The sequence below is a fragment of the Artemia franciscana genome, chromosome 11, assembly GCF_032884065.1.
Source record: "Artemia franciscana chromosome 11, ASM3288406v1, whole genome shotgun sequence".
Classification (NCBI taxonomy): Eukaryota; Metazoa; Arthropoda; class Branchiopoda; order Anostraca; family Artemiidae; genus Artemia; species Artemia franciscana.
In genome coordinates this window covers 23,871,992-23,896,583 of record NC_088873.1, presented here as the reverse complement: position 1 = coordinate 23,896,583, position 24,592 = coordinate 23,871,992, and the positions used below count along the sequence as shown (strand labels likewise).

Genomic DNA, 24,592 nt, shown 5'->3' with positions numbered 1-24,592 from the left:
CCCAGATCCCCTAGTGCAGGACTGAGATCCCCACGGCTTGGGAAAATCCCAAAAAGTGGAAGCTCTGCCGGAGATATTTGTTGAGCTAACATGTCGTAATAAGTTAGGCTAAAATCTATTTTTATGATTAAATAAACATCTTTAGTTTACCCCAATTAGTGCCTGGACACATCTGGTCTTTTCTTGGTGGTCGAAGCTGTCCGGTTTTCTCTCCGTGGTCATAAATTCTGCAAGGATATATCAGAATAGGGTATGTGTCGAAAAGCTCTTCCGCCACGTCAATTTGGCGCTCGAGTTCTGTCATCGGTAAAACAATATCTTGAAACACCTGGAAAAAGACATAACAATTGAAAGGACTAAGTACTTGGATGTGTACTACTGTAGATAAATTTAACCAGTACGTTCATCCTCAGAAATATTTGTCTACTACAGTCTCTGTACGTATAAAACTTCCTCCCATTTTCTCTCGTATCAAACATCTAGTGTATATTTCTCAGTCACTGAATGATGGTATGAATTTGTATTATTCATGATTGCGAAACCCGAAAGAAATAGGGTGAGTTGGCAAAGTGGTTCACTACTGTCCGATCTCACAGGTGTGGCTTAACTGAGTTATCTATCCAGGATTTCTAAAAGGGGGTTTGGGTTAAATTTTAGCAAATACAAAAATTTTAGTGCAAACTTCTAATCAACACTCCAACAGGAAAATAGCCGGAATTTCATAAATAGCGGGAGAGGGATCCAAAAAGTGCCAGGACTATTTCAAATTTGCCAAAAAATGTTTTACCACAAAGGGACAACCTAATAGTTTAAGCACAGATTATCTATTGAGATTCACAATAATCTGTGGTTTTAGGTAGTATTATTGCGCCATGGAGGTCAAAACATTTTTTTCTTGGTAAGAAAAACTATTCCCTTGAATTTTTCCTCTTTTACACTCTTTTTTGGGCCATAAAAATGTCCTTCGAAATTTGACATAGGACCTTTGTTTTTCTTATACTAACTGGTGCAATAGACCTATCCAAGAAAATACCAAACGTCTGTTAAGAACTTTTTGTCGTGAAATTCTTAGTGAAATTCTTTTCAGAAAATTGAAGGACATCAAAAGAATTGTATTTATATCATAAGAAGAATATAAAGTAATGCTTGTTGTTATTATTGTTGTAAATATTCTGCCACGAACTAGCAAATTACGTTAAACTTCTCACTAGAAAGCATTTTTTTTATGACTCGTTAAGTTAACCCTCCCGATTTTTCATTATCTTTCTAGTTTCGGGTTACGCGCAATTTTGGTATAAAGCTTGGACTGTTTCAGAATTGTGTCAAGATTATTTAAAATTATTTAATCATTCTAGTTACCAAGTCTATTGTCAGTTGCTAGTCAAACTTTTTTGTCCAGGGCATGTTTAGAGCCAGCGGGAGGAGGGTATGGCCCCTCACTAGATCCACCAATGCCATTGCTGGCATAATTTGTTGTAGCTTAATTATTAAGCTTCAACATGACATAGCAAAAGACTTTAGTAGATGCCAAAATAAATGATTTTAGTCATGCTCATTTCAAGGATTTTCTTTTTTGAAGATTGGGAGGGGGTTGAATTTTTGTTTTGAGGTTGAAAAGGTCTACGAGTATCCAAGCTGCATTTATCCAACAACATTACGGCTCCTTCGCTAGGTATTGTTTCGTTTCTGCAAGACTGTGACTCCATTCTGCTCAAACATTACAGAAATTCTTGTTGGGAACCGGAACTAATCCATCGAATTTGGCTTGAGCGCAAAGACCTGAATTGCGAAACTGGCTGCGAGGACTTCCCCCTTAAACAGTTTATTCGGTATTTTTTGCGCATACGTGCATATTACGAAGTGAAATTTAAGAATCATGAAATCTACAGAAATCCCAACCAAGGAAAATAAACTAGCATGTAATTATTTTAGTTTTAGTTGTTTAAATATTTGATTAACTCCTTTTTTTGAAGGAAGGGGCAAAATTTTTAATGCTAGTATTTGATTTTCTCCTTAATGAGCTCCACAGTACTACAGAAAAGAGAAATCAAAAAAATATCAACAAGCATATGTGAAAAAAGGAAGTGGCTAAATTTAATTTAGCTGCGAGTCTGCATTCATGTCGACCACATAATTTCCCTTTGAGAAAAATTTATAAAGCTATGGAACTGAAATATCAAGACGAAGGGCTAAATTTCCTGTCATCACGTTATGGCGTTGTTGAAATAAAACTTATTTTTACCTTGATCATCCTTATAAATTCATTCTTTGTTTTTCTTTCCATTCCTAATTGAAAAAAACTTTTCCATATTTATTTTTGTCATTGTTTTTTTTTAATATTGCTAGAATATTCTGCGCCCCCTTCATGGAAATTTTCTTCCCCCATGACAAATTCCCCCATGGAAAGATTCTCCCACGTGACCCCCTCCCCTCAAATCCCGCTTCCAACCAAAAAAATCCCCCTGAAAACGTCTGTACACTTCCCAATAACCATTACGATACTTAAACAATCGTCAAATTTCGCAACTCGCAGGCGCTCCCCCTTGGACTGTGGGGGAGTATGTCGTCCCCAAAATTTTGATCTGTTGACTTTGGGAAAAATGAGCGTGGGAGGGACCCTAGGTGCCCTCCAATTTTTTCGGTCACTTAAAAAGGGCACAAGAATTTTTAGTTTCCGTTAGAATGATTCCTCTCACGACATTCTACCGTCACTGGGTCGATACGATCACCCCCGGGAAAAGAAAACAAATAAACACGGACCCGTGATCGGTCTTCTGGCAAAAAATACGAAATTCCACATTTTTGTAGATAGGAGCTTGAAACTTCTACAATATGTTCTCTGATGCGCTGAACGGTACGATTTTCGTTAATATTCTATGACTTTTAGGGGGTGTTTCTCCCAATTTTACAAAACAAGGCAAATTTTCTCAGGCTCGTCAATTTTGATGGTAAGACTAAATGTACATATATTTAGTAAATTATTACAGTTATTTCTTCTTGCTATATTAATTTTTACAAAACATTATGCTAACAAATAAAAATCTTGGGTTGAGTTTACTATCCTGAATTCTTGATGGCTCTGTACAAGGAGCCACAGTACAGTTTATTTAGCTTATATCTAGCTATAAGTTGTACCAGAATCTTGTAAAGAAAACAAAATATATTATTTTAGATTACATGAAATAGTCAATCAGGATATTTCAGACTTCGTGGAAATCAACCAGAGTGATCGAATATCAACCAGAATGAACAGAAATCAACCAGCAACCCCAATACCGTTTTTGCCCCGGGCATCCCCACAACCAAATACAAATTTCCAGATACGCATTCATCTCAGAAGTCCAATAAATATACCTCCGGTAGTAACATAGCCCACGCACCTCATGGGACAAGGGTCCTAGATTATGCAAATCGCTAGAAGTTCAGATTATGTTTTACAGTAGAAAGATGGGGGCAACATTCGATCTCTGCTATTTGGTGGGCTTCAAACCTTCCAAGATCATTCCTTGATATAAGAGGTCTCATATTCTTTTAGAAAGGAGAGGGTATTAGAGTCCCACAAATGGTCAAAATACTTATTGCCCCTTATAGGCTGGAAACTTACCTTAGTCCGTGGAAACTTCCCTTAGTCCATGTTGGCACATGGACTAAGAGGATTATAATGCCCAACAAAGGTTGGGCATGGGGACATGGATATCCCAAATATGGGGTGCAAAAAAGAGCTAAGAGATTTTGTTTTCCGTTCGGTTTGAAACTTACATCCTTAAGTGTTTTGGCAAAGAGAACTCCCTTGGATAAGAAAAAATAGAAAAAAAAAACAAAAAACAAACAAACTGAGAAACAAATCTTCTTTTCCCGATGGGCTTGTAACTAACATTTATATGTTCTTGGTTCAAGAGGACCTTAATGTCAAAATAAAATTTTGGTAGGGTGCATGGACCACCTAAAATAGGTCCAAAATCTGCTCTTTTCTGGTCGTCTTGAAACTAACATCCATAAACCCTGTTCCCAAGAGGACCTTCATGCGCTGAAAACTTTTCGTTTTAAATCACTTGCCGATCCAAGGAGGGACCAGAGAACCCCGCCTCCCCAAGATTTTTCTGGCACCCTCTTATCCTGTTAAAAGAAATTATTCTTTTTCTTTTAGAATAAATTTGTCAATTCGGTCAATTATGGCACCTCTGTCATATTTTTGCCCCCCCCTAAGGATTTTGCTCTTTGGCGCCCTTGTTACATTGGGTCTCCCCCAAGATTTTGCTCAAGATCCACTCCTGCTTTAAATGGCTTGAACGCTAAATTAAATCTTAGGAGCAAAGTCACTCTACTATACAAATAAATACTAGGTAGGGGATAAGGCCCCTCTGAAAAGGCATTTTTCTTTTTCTTTTTTTATAGACTTGGACTTCTAGACTTGAAAATTGTATTGTTTTTCCTTATTTCCTCATTTCAAGTCCTTGCGGAAAGTGAACCTCAATATTGGTTTTTCCAAAATGAGGAAAAAAAAATCTGAACCACTTCAAACGTATATCTGTAAGCTCCTTGACCAATAGAACGGTAATGTATAAAGATTTGAATACAGACCAGTCGGTTTTGCAGTGGAACTGGTACATGACGTGACTAAATTTCGGGCACTGGTAGAACCCTGTATACTAGGGCTCGAAAATGGCCTAAGAACTTTGATTGAATCGAAGCTTATTCCTGCATATCCTCGGACCAAGGAGGCCTCAATGCAGAAGCAGAACTGAACCAAAAATTGGTCCTCGTAAAAATGAGAGCAAAGAACAGTCAAGATTTCGAAAATGTTAAAAACTTAAACTTTAAGTCCCTGGGCCAAGGTGGTTCTAATATACTAAAAAAAAAACAACGTCTTTATGAGACATTACTCTAAAAATAGAGCTAAAAAAAGGACCAGCGAACTATATTTTAAACTGTCTCAAAACTTGCATCCTTAAGCCATTAGACGAAGAGAATCCCAGTGCAAAAGAAAGAAAAAAATAATAAAATAATACTGGTTAACATTGATGCCTCAATTGGTTTAGTGACACAGTACCCCACTTCGAATCCCGGTCTGGACACTTTTTTTGGAAACTTCTTCAAAACGCAGGTGCTTGTTACGTAATAGGGTTTGTTTACTTATGCAAATGATCTGTAACGGTATAGTAGACCTGTATGTTATGCAATAGGGTAGTGTTTACTTTTGGTTGTTATGCAATGGGGTTGTTACGTAATAAGATTTGTTCACTTCAAGATACAGGTGCTTGTTATGTAATAGGATTTATTTAGTTATGCAAATGATCCGTGACGGTATAGTACACCTGTATGTTATGTAATAGGGTATTGTTTACTTTTGGTTGATACGTAATATGGTTATTACGTAACAGGTCCTCAAGACTATAGGGCACCTGTAACGGTAACGTGCATCTTTATGTCACGAAATAGGGTTTGTTTACTCATGCAAATAACCTGCAATGGTATAGTACACCTTTATGTCACGTAACACGGTTTTTTTTACTTGTGAAAATGATCTGTAACATTTACTTATGTTAAGGATGATGCATTCTCGCGTGACTTGTTTCTTCAGGGGGTCGTGGGGAATCCCCGTTTGTAACTGAGCACGCACACACGTGGATGCTACGTAATGGTGGCGCACACGTGAGATGTTACGAAATGACAGTACTCACGTGGGTTTTCACGTAATGACGGTGCACACATGGGTATTACAAAAAACTACAAGTGATATTTTTTATCGTCAGTTTTTGATTTTTCTTCAGGATTTTTCATTTTATTTCAAGGCGTTTATTTTCTTCAGGGTTTGATTTTCCTTCAAAGTGTTTTTTCTGTTTTTCTCAAGGAACCTTTATAATCTAAAGATTTTGTCCGCATTAGGAATCGTTCCCTTCAATGGAATGAAGAGCTAGACATCTGAACCAAGAAACCGTTTCTAATATATTGATTCAGGAAATACCTTCACGTGATAACCTATTACAACGCACGGAGAATTCCCTGCCTACCTTCCTAGGATGATTAAATGGATCGCATGTTTCCACCTTTTTCCACATGAGATACAGGGAGAAAATCAATTACTGTAATTACTGTAAAATAAATTGGTTATATTTGACACACACACCTACTTCTTACAATGTTATTAATTTTCTAACGTAACCAACACAGGTTAAGCTACATAGCAGATGTTACATAGCATTGGCTTTTGATAATTCATTGCATAAAGGATATGTATTGAGGGCTCATCCTGGAACAAGAAATCTAAAGGACACAGACCTTTGTACATACAAATTTTATTAATAAAAAACATTATAAAATCGTTAATCCACAAAAAAAGTAATTAAACCTCGACAAACGGAAAAACAAAACGTGAAAAAACCTGCTACATGATAAAATATAAGCAAAAACATACGTGAATTAAAGACTGGTGATGACACTAGTAACCAATTTCAAGGTAAAAGGGGATTGTTGTTAGATGTAAATTTGAGTCACATTAAGGGATATATTTGGGAAGTCTTAATGAAAATGTCCCCGTTTTCATTTATGTATTAAATGCACCTGCAAGGAAAGAAAGACACATTTTTGCATTCGATTATGCCTGAGAGTCTTTAATGAAAATGCAAAGTTTCTTTGAGCCAAGACTACCCGTTCGTGGTTGACGAACGGGTATAGATATACCTGCAAGGAAAGAGACACATTTTTGCATTTGGTTATTTTTTAGGGGTTTTATTCAGAATGCCACGTTTTATTGAGCCGAGACTAATCATTCCTGGTTAACAAGCACACAGTTGAATAATATTTTTTCTTCATATTTTAAATAATCTCATTAGAGGTAAATTTAAGTCATATTAAGAGATATTTCTGAGAGGTCCGAATGATAATGCTTCGTTTCTTTGACAGGGTCGTAGATTTCAGTCTCTCTCCGCCGAAAAAATTCTTTCAACAGCTCCCACCTTAACTTTAAGCTGTAGATGTGTTAGTCCAAGACAATTCGCGTCACCGTGGCAAACTATGGATGGTACATGGCACCCTCTGGCAACCCTCACCATTCCTAAGGTATTATCAGACAATTTACTGTTACCCGCCACTGTGCCACACTATAACTGACCCTCTGACCCGTAATGGCAGCCTTCATCATTCCTAAGACATTTTCAAGATATTTTATTATTAAAAATTGTGTATTAATTCCACTGGTTCATGTTTTCGCAAGCCAACCATCCGTGATACTCCATGTCAATTACAGACACCTTGCAACACTATGACTGGCCTTCTGGAATCCTCTGGCACCCCGTTACATTCCTAAGACATTTTCCATATATTTTCTTGTTAAAAATTATAAACCGTGGTTTCCTAAATGCTCAAATATTTCATAATAAAATACATAATTTAACCGTGCACGAAAACTAATGTATGACGAAAAAATTAACGTATGAAAACTAAAACTCAAGCTTACTAACTGGTTAAATATTATTAATAAATCAGATGCATTTTAACCGAATGTGTTTCTTATTTCTGAAAACTATAATAGAAGTTTCTTAAATGCTCAAATATTTTAACTATGTGCGTTCTTTTTCATGAAAACTAAAACCCAAGTTTCTCAAACGATTAAACATGATCAATAAAATCCGGTTTATTTTAAATGTTTGTCTTCTTATTTCTGAAAACTAAAACCGTAGTTTCTTAAATGCTCAAACATTTCTAATAAAATAAGATAAATTTTAACCGTGTCCGTTCCATTTCATGACAACTAAAACCGAAGTTTCTTAAATGACCAAATATTATTAATATGTTCAGATGTATTTTAAACATGTGTATTCTTATTTCTGAAAACTAAAACCCAAGTCTCTTAAATGATCAAGTTCTTTAGCAATGTTTGTTCTTTTCTATGACAACTAAAACGCAAGTTTCTGAAGTGATCAAATATTATTAATAAAATTAGATATATTTTAAACGTGTGTGTTCTTTATTCTGAAAAATAAACCCCAACTTTCTTAAATGCTCGTATATTTTAACTACACGTGTTCTTTTTTATGAAAACTAAAACCCAAGTTTCTCAAATGATCAAATATTAACAATAAATTCAGATTTATTTTAAATCCCTTTTTTCTGAAAACCAAAACCGTAGTTTCTTAAATGCTCTAATATTTCTAATAAAATAAGACGGATTTTAACCGTGTTCATTCCTTTTCATGAAAATTAAGCCCGAAGTTTCTCAAATGATCAAAGAATCAAATTTAAATGTGTGATTTCTTATTTCTGAAGATTAAAACCGTCGTTTCTTAAGTGCCCAAGTATTTTCAATAAAAAAAAGATAAATTGTAACCGCGTGCGTTCCTGTTCATGAAAACTAAAATCCAAGTTTCTGAAGCGACCAAATGTTATAAAAATAAAATGTTTCGTAAACGTGTGTGTGTTCTTATTTCTAAAAACTCAGCCCCAAGTTTCTTAAATGCTAAAATATTTGTAATAAAATAAGATAAATTTTAACCATTTGCGCTCCTTTTCATAAAAACTAAACCCTAAGTATCAGATGTATTCTAATGTGTATTCTCATTTCTGAAAACTAAAACCCAAGTTTCTTAAATGCTAGAACGTTTTTAATTAAATCAGATCTATTTTAGCAGTATGTGTTCTTTTTTATGAACACTAAAACCCAAGTTTCTAAAGAGATCAAATATTACTAATAAAGTTCAATGTATTTTTACCCTGTGTGCTTTAATTTCCGAAAACTAAATCCCGAATTTCTTAAATGCTAAAGCTTAAATTACATCTTATTTTACTATAAATATTTGAGCATTTAAGAAACCACGGTTATAGTTTTCATAAATAAAAACACGTTATGTTAAAATAAATGTGAATTGACATGATGTGTCAATGTGGGTTAGCTTGCAAGAACACGAACCATTAGATTCAAAGCATGATTTTGAACAAGAAAATACCTGTAAAATGTCTTAGGAATAATGACAGGTACCAAAGAATGCCAGAGGACCAGTCATAGTGTGGCATGGTGGTGTGAATTGACATATTGTATCATGGAGGGTTGGCTTGCGAAAGGGTGAACCAAAGGATTTGATGCGTGATTTTTTACAAGAAAATATCCTGATAATGTTTTAGAACGATGAGGGGTGCCATAGTAAGCCAGAGGGTCAGTCGTAATATGGCAAAGTGGCGAGAATTGACATAGTTTATCAAGTTGGGGGCTGCTTGCTAAAACATGAACCAATGGGTTTAAAGAATAATTGTTAACAGGGAAGTGTCTGAAAATACCTTAGGAATGTTAAAGGGTGCCAAAAGATGTTGTTTGCCATCCCTAGTTTGCCACGGTGGCGTTAATTGTCATGGGGGGTTATCACGTTAGGAGTGGATTGCTAAAACACAAATCGTTGACTTTAAAAGTAATTTATAAATTATAGAGGGTTAAATTTACCTCTAACGAAATTATGTGAAATACTAAGCAGAATAATATTTCAAATGTGTGCTTGTTAACCAGGAATGCGTAGTCTTGGCTCAAAGAAACGAGGTATTATCATTACGACCTTCCAAAAATATCTTTTAATATGACATAAATTTACCTCTAACGAGATTATGTGAAATATAAAGAAAAATACTATTCGAATGTGAGCTTGTTAACCAGGAATGGTTAGTCTTGGCTCATTGAAACTTGACATTTTTATTAAACCCCTCAGAAATAACCTAATCCAAAAATGTGACTCTCTTCCCTTGCAGGTTCATCTAATAGAGCCATAGAAACGGGGGGCGTTTTCATCAAAAACCTTGCAGAAATGTCTCTTAATATGACTTAAATTTACCTCTAACGAGATTATGCAAAATGTAAAGAAAAAATGATATTCAAATATGCGCTTGTCAACCAGGAATGGACAGTCTTGGCTCAAGGAAACGTGGAATTTTCATATAACCGAATACAAAAATGTATATCTTTTTTCTTGTAGGTGCATTTAATACAATAGAAACGTGGGCATTTTCATTAAGACTTCCCAGAAATATATCTTAATATGACTCAAATTTGCCTCTAATAACAATTACCCCTTCCCCTGAAATTTGTTTTAGGGTCCCAACCTTTCTTTAATTTGCGCATTTTTTGCTTATATTTTGTCTCGTATGAGGCTTTTTCAGTTTTGCTTTTCTGTTTGTTGAGTCCTACTTGCTTTTTCTGTGATTTTTTGATTTTATAATGTTTTTTATTAATAAAATTTGTAAGTACAAAGGTCTTTGTCCTTTAGATTTATTTTTCCGGGATGAATCTTCAATACGTAATCATTTACGCACTGAAATATCTATGGCCAATGCTATGTAACATCTGCTATGTAACCTAACATGTGTAGGTCACATTAGAAAATTAATAACATTGTAAGAAGCAAGTCTGTGTCACATGTAACCAATTTTCCGGTAATCGATTTTCTCCCTGTATCTCATGTAGAAAGGGGTTGAAACATGCGATCCATTTAATCATCGTGCGAATGTGGACAAGGAATTCTCTGTGTGCTGGAATATGTTATCACGTTGAAGGTATTTCCTAAATCAATATATTAGAAAGGCTTGATCCGGGTTTCTAGCGCTCCATTGAATTGAGAGAAAATCTCTTTCGATTCCTAGTGCGGACAAAATTCTTTGGATAATAAAGGTTCCCTGAGAAAAAAGTAAAACACATTGAAAGAAAATAAAATCCTCAAGAAAAAACATCTCTTAAGGTATTATGTAACACCCATGTGTGGACCTTCATTACGTAACATCCCCCATTTGCGCTGGCATTACGTAACATTGCACGTGTGCGTCGACATTATGTAACAACCACGTCTTTGCTGCTATTACGTAACCCCAATATGTGCACCAGCACTACGTAACACCCACGCGTGTGCCGCGGTCAGTTACAAGCGGGAATTCCCCATGGCTCCGCGAAGAAACAAGTCATGCGAGAATGCGTCATCCTTAAAATAAGTAAACATTCCCCTATTACTTAACAATCCAAAGTAAACAGATCCTATTACGTAACTTACAAGTGTACTATACCGTGACAGATCATTTGCATAAGTAAACAAACCCTATCACGAAACAGAAACCTGCGTCTTAAAGAATTTTCTACAAAAAGTGGCCGGATCGGGATTTGAAGGGGGTACTGACTACTGTGTGTCTAAACCAATCGAGGCATCACTAAATTAGCAGAGGCATCTGCTAACTCTGGTTTAGCAGACAATGGGGTTAAAATAGGCTTAAAACTTATATCCGTTAGCTTGTAGAAAACAGACCCTAATGAACAGTATAAAACTTGGGACACAGATCTTCTGAAGATTGATTTGAGGTAAAGGTCCATTGAATATGGGCCAAAAACCTTTTCTTTTATTGGATTGAAGGTTAAATTCACACGTCCCTGGGCCAAAGTAAGTCTAATGCACAAATATATGCTATGATAGGATACGGGAACTCCGAGAATGGGCCAAAAACTATTTTCTTCCGATTGGCTTGAAACCTACCGCTGAGAGTCGGTTTTTGACTAGAGGAATCCTAAGTAAAAAAAAAAAAAAAAAAAAAAAAAAAAAAAAAAAAAAAAAAAAAAAAAAAAAAGTTCGCTCAAAATAGGGCTAGGAAAGGACAGAATTATTCTTTCCGAACAATTTGAAAACTATATCCGTTAGTTCATTAGATAGAGGAAACAGAAGTTGATAAAAATGGGGACACAGGCCACATGAAATGGACCAAAAACTTACCAAAAACCAAACAACTTGTTGTCTCTAACCAGTATCAAACTTACATTTGAAAGTCTATTTGACAAGGTCTTCCAAAAAAGGTCTTCCAATAAAGAAGCCCATAATGGCCATTATTTTTTTCTGAAAGGCAATATTCCTGGGGAACGGGAACCCTAATGTATGAAAATTATTCTGTTTTGGGTTAGGAACACAAACCGCCTGAAAATGGGTTAAAAACTTATTTTACTTGACTGGCTTGAAAAGAAACCTTGGTGCAAAAAAAAAACTGGGAAAAATATTGATTTGCCCGAAATTACTGTTTATCCGATCAGCTGTACGTACCTGGGCCACTTGAAGCATAATACGAAAACAAATTTAGGCTGGGGTAACGTTCTACCCGAAAAAAATGAGCTAAAATCCCTTTTGTCTGGTGGGGATGAAATTTATACCAGTAAGTTTTGGGGTCAATATAACACCAATGAATAAAACAAAGTTGAAAAATTATTTTTCTGCCCTTAAATTAGCCCAATAAAAAGCCACAAAGTTGTTAATTCGAATATACATCTTTAAGTCCCAGGATTAAGAAAACCCTAATTTTACGAACAAATGTTTAGGCTGAGGGCACAGGCCTCCAAAATAGGCTAGGAACATTTTTTTGCATGTTTGAAACTAATATCTAGAAGTCCTTGGGCCAAGGGGCCCTAATGCACAAAATAGAAAATGCATAGGGAAACTATAAACTTTTAAAACTTATTTGGTTCACTTAAAAATGAGTAAACAACTATTTTTCTGATCGGCCAGGACTCAGAACATTTTCTTTTATATTTACCCGGTTTAGATGGGGGACCACCCCCTCTCATTTAAGACAATCTGTATCCTTTAAATCTTTACTTGATTGTTCAATTTAATTTCTGTTAGTTTTGGGTTTCATTTGGTCATCCATAGTTATATCTCTTGTTCTAAATTTTGACTTGATTAAGTCATTTAATTTTTGTTCATTTTAGCATTCATTTTTTCATTCCTAGGCATCTCCATTTGTTTTAAGCTTGGCTTATTATAAGAATTTATTTCTCCTCGTTTTAGCTTTTAATATGGCTCTTTACTTACCTTTGAAAATATGTTTTAGATTAATTAATGAACAAGCAAAATGAACACGTGACAAGTAGGCTGGCTTTATTTTATTATTGTTCTTAAATCATGCTTCGCTTTGTTAGGTACGTTGCGCGTGCCCAACATGCCAACAATCATATCTAGTGTACCTCCTCCAGCCCAATCCTACGAAGTAAAATCACCCAGATTTACACTTAGTAAAAACACCTCCCAAAGCTTGATACAAAAGTCCCGAATAAATTTTGCAATGCATCGATCGTAAACTGGAGTATTTGGTTTTGTTCCAAAATGTAACCACAAAATATTGCCAAACTTTTATGAAAATATGGCACATTTCAAACTGATTTTTTTAAGGGGAGTGGGGGAAAGTTGAGATTATATCGAAAAAAGGCAAATATTATGGAGAATCTAAAAACAATGGTTTTAGACAGCTTTAAGGAAAATTCCAAATAAAAAGGCGACAAAAATAGATTGGCTTTTCTAGTCTTTTTCTGTCCTTATGAATCATTGCAATTTGCGTAATGGTTTTCTCTCGGGTGAATGGTATTTACATCTTCATATAACAAAAATAAAACATTCTATACCTGTTTAGTAAAAGTCATCGCTCTTACACCAGGGGTCGTAGTAAACTTGAGGAAAGCCGGCTTAGGTGGAAGCAGCCAGCCGACAAAGAACCTAAATAGCGGATTATTTCCAAATGGGATCATGGATTCCACGACCCAAAAGATGGCTCTATTATGTCTAAGAAGATAATCTCCAAGTGGGATATATTCGTCTGACTCTCCTCTGTCTAAGAAAGTTTCTACGTATTTGTAAAACCAGGGCTTGTACCAACGAGAGAGTCGGTTAATTTTTCCACTTTTTTCGGCGATATCTGCGTCTTCAAAATTGCCAACCTGAAAGGAAATATTTAATAATCACAGTTACATACATCCACACCTCTGAGAGGAGCAAGCGAATTGTTCCCCGCGGAAACGAGGATGCTGCTTGATAAAAGTGTGTTTCAAAGGCCAGATATGTATTTAATTCTTTTCTTTATTTTGTCCCAGAATTATATCAAACAAAATTAAAGTCCACATTTTCTTGCAAATTTCAGAGAGAGACAAACACAATAGCTTGCTCCAACCCTTTTTAAAAGCGACAATTTCTCTAAAGGAATGCTGCACTGCACACAATATACTGTTCGTAGGTTATGAGATCCGAAACAAAACATATCTAAAAAAAAGCCATGTCCATAGGTGGCCATATATATTTTAATAGGGTAGGGGGCTCTGAATTTTCTATTAATCGATAGGGATTGGTAAATGTTTGAAACGGCCATTTCTCAATACATTTTAAAATTCCTATTGTTTATTACGAACTCCCTATTTGTTTGTAGTTCCACAAGGGGCATGGAGAGGAGGGGCTCATTCTATTTCCTCACCCTACGGGCACCCTATGACCGATTATATTAGAACCACGACTTCCTTAAACGTTTTTACAGCAGTTCAGATGTCAAAATTTTGCTATCTCGAGTCTCAAAAACGATTGAATAGAATAAACTGTAATAAGTGATTTACATCTGTCTATTGTCATATTGGTACATTTTAACAAATTGGGTATTTTAAAGCCACCGTGGTTTTCCGCCACCGTATGTTTTCCGCTATTCAGGAAATCTTGCACCATCAAGAGGATTAGTTGGGTCAGAATAGACAGGTTAGGTTAGGTTAGTCTATGTCTATATCTATGTCTATGTTTTTGTCTGTGTCTATGTCTATTTCTATGTCTATGTCTATGTCTGTTCTATGTCTATGTCTATGTAATATCTATGTCTATTCTGACCTACCTGAATTAAAAGGTGGCAGAAAACATATAGTGGCGGAAACCCGCGGTGGTCTTAAAATACTGCTACCATTTTAACCAATTCAAGCAGCAAATATGTCAAGTACTTTCCTAAAGGTACCATAGGAGAGATGAATTCCTAAGCACTATTTCTATCTCCATTTTTTCAGACGAAGCAGCATTTAAACTTGATAAGCACCATTTCCATTTTTCTCCCAGTCCCCTACCCCTGAACTCGTTTCTCAGCCTTTTTCCAGGATGTTCCAGTAACTTTGGATTTACTTCACATAACCTGATACTTCTGCATTGCGCACTTTTACATTATATCTATGGACACTGGAAGGGACGGGGGGAGGTGTTTAATGACCCCTCTTGGAAACAAGGGGACATTGTCAAGAAGCATAAAAATAGGAAAACGAAGAATATTCCCATTGCAATATTAGTCAAAACTAAACTCCTAGTCGCACTTCCCCCTCCCCCTCTTGGGACGGGGAAATTCCTGATTATCTTCATCCATTTTGCTGCATAAAAGCCAGCAAGGAACACTAAGAAATGGCGTGTAGACACTACCAACAGGCAAAAACACAACAGGCAAACACTCTTGGAATCATTGAAAAATAGACGTATTGCAAAATATGAACGTCATAGCCTTCAAAAGGTCCTAAAATTATGCTATGATCCTACATCATTTAATGAAGAAATAAATAGACTTTTAGGAATAAAATTATGCTCATTGTGACAAAGGACTGAAAGTAGTTTCTACGTCTCCTGGGAACAAAAAAGCTCAGGTTGGAGCTAACGACAAAACTAACCTTTATTTTTTAACTTGGTTCTGTGGTTTTCTTCTTTTCTACTTTTTTTTATCCACAAAACTATTTCAGGTACCTTTGGAGTCGGCTTAGCGGTTCATCAACCAACTCAATTTTAGATTCTATTAAGCTGTTCACTAGGAGTCTTAAAATTTGTCACAGCCTATTCGTCCGAAAACATAACAAATTTCCACCATAAGAAAAGATTTGAATTGAATATCTTGTTTTATATTGTTTGGACTTATCTGTAATTCCAAGCCAATCATTAATCTGGAAATAATCACGTAATGTCACACAACAGGTACCTGAAACGTCCCCAAAAAGAAAACAGTGGGACCTAAAACGTTAGTGGGTTCACGATCCCTACAAGAGAGTATACGTTTTTATTATACTCGAAAACTGAGGCAGCTTAGCTCTCTTGGTACAGACGTTGCATACACCCTTTAGGTTTCAACAAAAGGTGATGAGTTTACATGTAGTTTGGTAAGTATACCTTACTTTATCTCACTTCCAGGGGACCAAGTTAGAGTCTTTTGGGATTTTTTAATGGGCGGGGGGGGGGGGGGGGTGGTGGTAAAGAGACATAAAATTTTGGATTTGGGTAGACAATTTTCGAAAGTCCTCCTCCAATGGTACACACTACGGTTTCTTCTCATTGTATACCCGTCATTCGACAGGTGTGTTGTCTAGTAGCATATATGTCTGTAGGATTGCCTCATGTATGGTATAAACTTATTGGGTACAGTACCTAAATTAGTCTTGATTAGTACTATTTCTGTAATTACACATGTGTATAATAATGTACATTGAACACTAGTGTTTGAGCATTTCAGTATTTTTTATTTACTTACCATCAGCACCGCTTTTTCTTTACTGTAAATAGTGGCTTCTATATAATCTGCAGTTTCCTTGTCTTTATCCATGGCCCCAGAATACTGCCGGATAAGATCACAATATTTTTTTTGTCCCTTAATAGGGATGTACTTCATATGAATATATGGCTGAAAGTAAAAACAATTACAAAGTAGGGAAAAGAGAAGAATATAATACAAAGCTTAAAACTAGGTGTTTTGCTCTCGTAAATGACTAGTTGGGTGATTTTAGTTAAACAAATAAACACCCTTGATAAGCACTTGTGATCTTTTTTCTGGGCAAAAATGCAAAATTCTATATGTTTGTTGAAAGAAACTTAGCATTCTGATGCTCGTAGCATCTCACAAGTGTTTTTAAACCTAATGAAATATAAATGCTCGAAGTCTGAATAAAAAAGCGATCTTTGATTTATTAGTTTTTATCCAAGCTCTCACTGGAGTTCCGATTACTAGTTGCCCAAGTCACTCCTCGCTTACATTTCAGTACCACAAACTGTTTGATTAAATTGCGAAAAGTTGATTAGATTAGTACTATCTGTGAGTCGATTCGAAATGATGAAATAGTTAGTTTTCAGCTGTAGTTTCCATTATTTTGTTAATAAAATATTATATTTTCATCATATTTTGGTAGTTGATTAGGACTAACCTAACTTCACTTTTTGTGTGTGTTCTGAATAATGGACAAGTATCAAATTGCTTTACCTTGGTTTGTGACCTCAGGCGATAGCTCTTGACCTTACTCTGTCACTCTCTTTTGTAGAAATATTAATAGAAACGAATGAAGAAAAAGAACAATTACAACATTAAAACTTAAAACGAACAGAAATTACTCCATATATGAAAAGGGCTTTTCCTCTTCAACGCCCCGCTCTTTACGCTAAAGTTTTTTACTGTTTTAAGAGGTAGAGTTAAGAGAAAGAGTCAAACTTCAGCGTAAAGAGCGGGGCGTTGAAGAGGAAAAGCACCTTTCATAACGGAGTAATTTCTGTTCGTTTTAAGTTTTAATTTCGCTCCTTATTTTCATTTAAAAAAACTAGTTTTTTTTATTTAATACAAGTAGGGACTAAGTGGAGACGGAAAACACCTTTTCTGACCCCTATTTGAGCAGTAGATTTATTTCTGAAGGTCTCTTCACTAAGAACACACTTTTTCCGGCTAAAAAAACTGAGGTGTCCTGGAGGGAGAAAGGGATGGGACACATTTCGGGCCTTAATTTTGACTACAGATCCATTCCTAAAAGTTTCATTTACCTAAATCAAAAAGGGCCCAAGATAGCGAAACATTATATTCGGGTTTTGACTAAAAAGGTGTAAAGACTTTTAAATTTTGAGTTCGATCAACTTTTGGATTAAATAGGGGTTTCGACGATATGAAGATGAACAGAAAAAACTGCAACGATTAGCATACTGCCCGACAACATAGTCGGTTGAACATTGGTTAGAAAACAGCGGACTAAAAAAAAAAAAAAAAAAAAAAAAAAAAAAAAAAAAAAAAAAAAAAAAAAAAAAAAAAATATGACACGCATAAAGTATAAAAGCCGGCTGAGTGGCCAAATACAAAGGGGTCAATAAAGAATTTTTAAAATTCCAAGGAAACCAGATGGTTGATATAGGCTTGTTTTGTCACCCATAAAATTATCAAATACCATCTTTCTCATGCGACACTGTGACCCTAGTGGGTGCAAGGAGTTGGGCACTTCCCACACATGATTAACAAGCTCAGACAGATAAAGGCTAAGACCGTATAGGAGACGCCTTATGAATGGAACACCTGTCAAATAGAATGCGATACAGGAATGTCAAGATTGTTACAACCTTCCTATAATTTCTCATATTCCCCAAAGGGTTTACATTTTTTTCCAATTATCCCCCCCCCCTGAAAGAATTTGTCGTATATGTGCCTTCCTGTAATGTTGTTTTGTTGTGATAAAAGCTTCAATATAAATAAGTTATTCATGATTCAAATTCTGCTTTTGGAAATCTCAGTAGGCCAATTACAAGGATATGAAGGGTTGGGAATACGTTTTTTTTCCATCCACCGTCTGGATTAAATACATTGCAAATTATCAAACAAAAATCTTTAACATTCAAATTTTCCAAGGGCAAATTATAGGAAATCTATTGAAAATTGTAAAAAGAAATACACTTGAAAATCGAAATTCGGCATGTCGTGTATTTCTATAGTCTTCAGCATCTCTCTCAACATTTCTTTAAAGCTTAATCTTAATAGCCTGAACCTCTTTGGACACTCAGGATCAAACATGCCATCTTTTCCAAATAAAAATTGCTTATATGTTAACAATGGACAACTTGCATAACTTACAGCTCTTGCCCTGGGGGGCTGTGGGGTGGGAGGTTATGTCAAACCCGAAAGCGGCATCTGATCTTTGGACTATTTTGAACAAGACGGTTAGCCAAAATTTTGATAAGAAGCATTTGAGAAAAAAGGGCATGGGAGGGGCTGATTACCCTCAAATGGCTTTTTCGACCCTTACCAAATGGACTAGAACTTTCAATTTGCAGTCGAATGAGCTCCCTCAGAAGTTTATAAAACCTACCATTTCATATGAAGTGGGTCTGGGGAAAAACAACTATATTCATCCCACTCCAAGTTTAACCAACCACAAATTCTATAAAAACCTTATATACCCTCTAAGTATAACTTTGACCTTAGCCCCCGGGCTGTATGGGGCTGAATCAACCCCGGAGGCGTTATTATATGATACTTGGACAAGTTTGAACAAAATGGCTACCTCAAAATCTCGATGAGATACATTTTGGGGAAAAAGGCGCGGGAGGGGGTGGGTAGTTGCCCTCCTATTACTTTTGACTCTTAAAAAGAGAACTAGAACTTACAATTTCCAGTCAAATGAGCCTTTTCTAAAGTTTAAACGACCACTCCTTTCATAAAAACAATATACGCCCTCAGGGGCATAACTTACAATCCTTACCCCCAGGTCCTAGGGGTTTGGTCAACCATGAAGGCATTCTTATACGATCTTTGGACAATTTTGAACCAAATGGCTATTTCAAAATTTCGATTAGATGCATTTGGAAAAAAAAAATTTTAGGGGTATTTTCTGGCGAGGGGGATTTTCCACGGGACAAACTTTTTGTGGGAAGCAAAGTTTCCGGGGCAAATCTTTCAAGGTAAGTTTTACACAGGAGGCGGGGGTTATCCTTGCATAACTTGAAAAAGGGTCAGAAAAAAAAAAAAGTTATTTCAGCTGAAAAACTTGAGATTATTGTGTATATTAGGGGTCTGGCCCTTCCTCGATTCTCGCTCTTGACTCTAGACGGGTGGACCCCCTATTAGGTCGCTTGCTTGCTTGCGAATTCAGGCGACTCATTTTTTTTGGCGACTCAACATTTTTTGGGATTGGGCTACTCACCTGAGACTCTGGGAGGGGCCCCTCCTTTTAGGTCGCTTTTTTTCTTACGAATTCAGGCGGCTTTTGGTCAACCCCCCAATTTGTTTTAGGGGGGCTGGGTTGCTCGCCTGTGACTCTAGGTGTGTAGCCTTCTCTATCAGACTTAGGTCACTTGTTTGCTTGCAAATTTAGGAGAATTATGGTTCAACCTTTCCCCTAATTTTTGGGAGGGGGTTGTGTTGCTCAGCTTGAGTCTCAGGCAAGCAACCTAACCCACAATTTTTTTGGAGGAGGGTGGGGGGTTAAACGACAATTCGCCTGAATTCGCGAGCAAAGAAGCAAATTAATAGGAGGGATCGCCCACTTAGAGTCTCAGGCGAGCAACCCAACCGCCTTCCTCCAAAAAAGTTTTTTAAGGGGTTGACCGACAAGACACTTGAATTCGCAAGCAAACAAGCGACCGAAGTCTAATAGGTGGATTCACTCATCCATAGTCTCAGGAGAACAATCTAACCCCCCCCCCCCAAAAAAAAAAAAAATGGGATTGACCAAGAAGTTGGCTGAATTCACAAGCAAACAAGCGACCTAATAGGAGGGAACGCATACAAAAGAGCCTGATGCAACAACAACCCCCCTCCCAAAAAAAGGTTCACCAGCAAGTCATCTGAACTCGCATGAAAACAAATTACGTAATAAAAAAAAATAAATTGGTTTAACCAACAAGTCACCTGAATTCGCAAGCACACAAGCGGCCTAATAGGAGAGACCACCCGCCTATAGTCTTAGATGAGCAATCCACCCCAGGGGGGGTGCTGTATTTTCCGCGAGGTGTATTTTCGGAGGGGGGGGTATATTCCACGGGGGTATTTTCTAGGGGGTTAACGCCAACCCACCAGTTCAACATCCCCTTCAACAACCGCTGGAAGTTTCAAATTGACATCCTATTGGTTCCTGGGACATGGCTGATATCTCGTCTTGACAACTTGCATGCAAAAACTGTGTTTTGTTTTAATTCAACATCCTTTCAACATTCCCTGAAATTTCCACATTAATACCCTTAGTTTTAGCACTAGGGTACTAAAAGCCTAGAGCCTCGCCTAGAGTCTCAGGCGAGCAGCCCAACCCCCTTTTTTGGGTGGGGGTTGACTGATAAGTCACATGAATTCACAGGCAAACAAGTGACCTACCTAATAGGGGAGCTCGCCCGCCAAGAGTCTCTAGCAAGCAACCCAACTCGCGGAGGGGGAGAGGGCATTCTCTGTGGCGGGTATTTTCCGGATATTTTAATTTTTAACCCAAATGAAAGACAGATCCACAAAGTTTTAAATATATTTCTTAGTAGGCAAGTTTCCTTGAACCGACATTGAAATAAAAATAAATTTTTACTGAACGTATTTACATGTTTATATACAGCTTTATTAACTTCGGACTTACTCTATAAGAAATAATTTGCATCAGAAAACATATTTACAAAAAGGGATTTCCCAACGATTCCTTGTTATATCTGTTTAACGAAGGGAAAAAAAAAATGTTTGCTAAGCAAACCGTTTTAGAAATACCTACTGACTTCTGTTTTCCTGGTGTAATGGTTCTAGCTTCTAATGATCCCACTGGTACCACGTATGTACAGAGGTAAAACATACTATACAATTATCCTTGTCGAGTTCCCTGAGCATCGAAATTAGTAATCGGAACCCCTATTTCCAGATACTCTTAAATGTCTTGGGTACTGAAATTAGCAGGCTGCTCACTCGAATTTGATGCAAAGAGGCTCAACCCAGATACCAAATTGTTGACCTTAGTCTTACTGCATGTTACAGAAGCCCTATGAAGCAATGTCCCTTTCAATAACTCTAAGATACGCTTCGTTATCCAACTCTGAATCAGTTTTAATGCTATTTGATCTCACGCAAAAATGTTAGAATATCTAAGGCAAGCCGATACAGAAAATTTGCATTTCCAAAATGAAATATGTATTGTATATGTTCCGCTTATTCAGTCAGCCAAGGCTCCTGTCGATTACTAATGTCCAAAGAAATAAATGAAACTCCAACAATCGCTCAATTTGTGAAGGTTTTATTATGTAAGAAAACAAGGGAAGTTAAAAAAATATGTTTTTAATGAATGGACATGTATTCTACCAAGGATAACGAACGTCACCATCGCGTGTCCTAAATCCGGTTGTCAAATTGAAATTGAGAAGATAGTAAGCGGCTTGAGATTGTTTATTTTGATTTCTGCATAGCTTTTGACAAGATTTAACTGAAGAAATACCATCGGTACAATTTAGGTATGAGAATGCAGAAATGAATATCTAATTTGACAAGCCTCTCTCACAGTCCTCCCACATTACCAGATACAGTCACGAATAGAGTTTTTCAGGGTAGCTACTTGCGTTATATTTGATTTTACGTATAAATGGCTTACCCTTAATTGTTCAAAATTCAACTACTTCAACGTTAGCTGATGATGAAAAGGTTTATCACTCAATTTCCATTACAAAAGATGGCTCTATTTCAAGAGAGCAAAAGACCCAAAGTAGCTTTATGCATATGAACCAAGATAAATCTCTAGCAGTTAGTTACATCTCATGTAATGATTCTCCGTCCAAGTGTTGATAAGGGTAATGAAATGAAAATCATCTAATTACGGTGTATTCTCCCATTGCCTTTGCTGTGCTCCTTAGGACAAATTCCATCAAATGATCCATAAAAGTGGGGATAGAATGCAACCCTGCTTAACTCATAATTTAATACGAAACCAGCTGCTAACCTCATTTCCTACCTTAACCGCAGCAATGTTATTCTCAAACATGGCATTAATCACTTTAATGTATTTATCTTGTACACCATACTTGAAAAATACCCTCTAAATGTTGAATATCTTATTATCGAAATTTTTCTAATTCAATTCTGTTGCTCGTGGAGTTAGACAAGATAGAGTTTATCCCATTACATTTTTAATGTTTGTTTGGGGGAGTGCCTTCGTTCACTATCTATACCCCTTATTTTTGGGGTCATGTTGTATTTTTTATTGCATATGCTGATGATATTATGTTATTGAGTCGTTCAAAAATTAGTGTAATTAAAAGTTTTAACTCCCTCTCTAGTAAGCTTAAAAAGAGGCCTTACTATTAGTGTTTAAAAATGTCTGTAATTTCCCATCAATGGTAATAACTGAGCTGAACTAGTTTGCGATAGGAGTATTTTGTTTCTATTTTCTGGTATTGTTGTTTATCTGGGGTTACCTTATTGTGCTTCAGCTCGAAATTCGAAGTTGATGCTAACTTCGAATGTTCAAGAAAAAATAGAAAGCCCTTGGCAGTTCTGTAACAAGTACTCCAAATTTTTACTTAAGTATCAAGTATTAAGTACTCATTGTTTTTTTACTTAAATATCAAGTAATAAGTACTTTCCAAATTCTTACTTAAGTATCAAATATCAATACTTGCCAAAATTGTACTTAAGTAATACTTCAAGTATCTATTCTATGTATAAATATATATATCTATATATATATAAAAATAAGTTGTGTGTGTGTGTGTGTGTCGAGTGACGTCATGTTTTTGTGTCGACTGACGTCATGTTTGTCGACTGACGTCATTATAAGGATTGAGCTGTATGCGTCATGAAGTTGTTTGTCGACTGACGTCATGTTTGTCAACTGATGAAATTACATACCGGGACACCGGGACACAAATGACGACCGGGACACAGGGTATATAAATGACGACCGGGAACCTCAAAGAGAAATTACAGACTGGGACAGCCGGACACAAATCACGACCGGGACACAGGGAATATAAATGACGACCGGGACACAACTACAACGGGGACGCCGGGGGCACAGGCGGGATATATAAATGACGACCGTGACACAGGGATTGTTCGAATAGAAATTTGTGACCGGGACACCGGGACAAAAATGACGACCGAGACACCGGGACACAGGGAATATAAATGACGACCGGGACACTCAAAGAGAAATTACAAACTGGGACACCGGGACACAAATGACGACCGGGACACAGGGAATATAAATGACGACCGGGACACAGGGACACATCATTGGAATAATGAGGTATAGATCTGAATACGGATTGTTTTTCCCATGGACAATTATATGTTGCATGTTCAAGAGTCAGTAAACCTGACAATCTATTTATATGCACAGACAATGGGACAGCGAAGAATGTTGTAAATTCGCATGTTTTACGTAGTTAAAAACATATATAGATATATCTTATATGTTGCATGTTCAAGAGTCAGTAAACCTGACAAACTGTTTATATGCACAGACAATTTGACAGCGAAGAATGTTGTATGTTTGTATGTTTTACGTAGTTAAAAACATATATAAATACATCCATCTCTATTCACAGGTGGGACACAGGGACATAACTACAATGGCGCGTAACTAATATGGCGCGTAACGACTTACGCGCGCGGGGGGTCTTGGGGGGCGCGAAGCGCCACACCAACTAGGCGTTGGGGTGGTGCGAAGCGCCACCCCAACAGCTAGTATATACATATATATATATATATATATATTTATATATATTTCTGATATAAAGCCCATGCTACCTTTTTTAAAGCCATTCTGAAGGCTTCTTAGCCCCTTCCCTTGCCTATAAAATGTCCTCTGTCATTCCTCTCTTGGAAATCTTAATCAAGAACCAGAATTTCCGTTTTATAGTTTTTAACCGTTTCCCTTGTTCGGCTGGTACACACCCAATGAAGTCCAAGAAAATAATCTTAACCAATTTTCAACACAACGGCTTGAAAGGAAAAGACTATCAAAACTATTAAGTGCAGTCAAAAAACTCTTGATTGGATCAGACATATCACATGACAGGATTAACACAGTACACATAGAGTTGAACTTCTGGTGATTAGTGTTCAATCA

At 36.6% G+C, this 24,592-nt stretch overlaps 1 protein-coding gene across 1 annotated transcript in view; it reads right to left on the bottom strand.

Annotated features, from left to right (window-relative positions):
* LOC136032992 (delta(24)-sterol reductase-like) overlaps positions 1-24,592 on the bottom strand; it is an 87,697-nt gene that overhangs the window by 8,336 nt on the left and 54,769 nt on the right. Inside the window, exons 7-9 of the mRNA XM_065713517.1 lie at positions 16,297-16,446; positions 13,400-13,711; positions 151-328 (exon numbers count right to left, since the gene is read on the bottom strand). Coding sequence (XP_065569589.1) covers positions 151-328; positions 13,400-13,711; positions 16,297-16,446 — 640 coding nt within the window. The remainder of the gene's footprint in view (positions 1-150; positions 329-13,399; positions 13,712-16,296; positions 16,447-24,592) is intronic.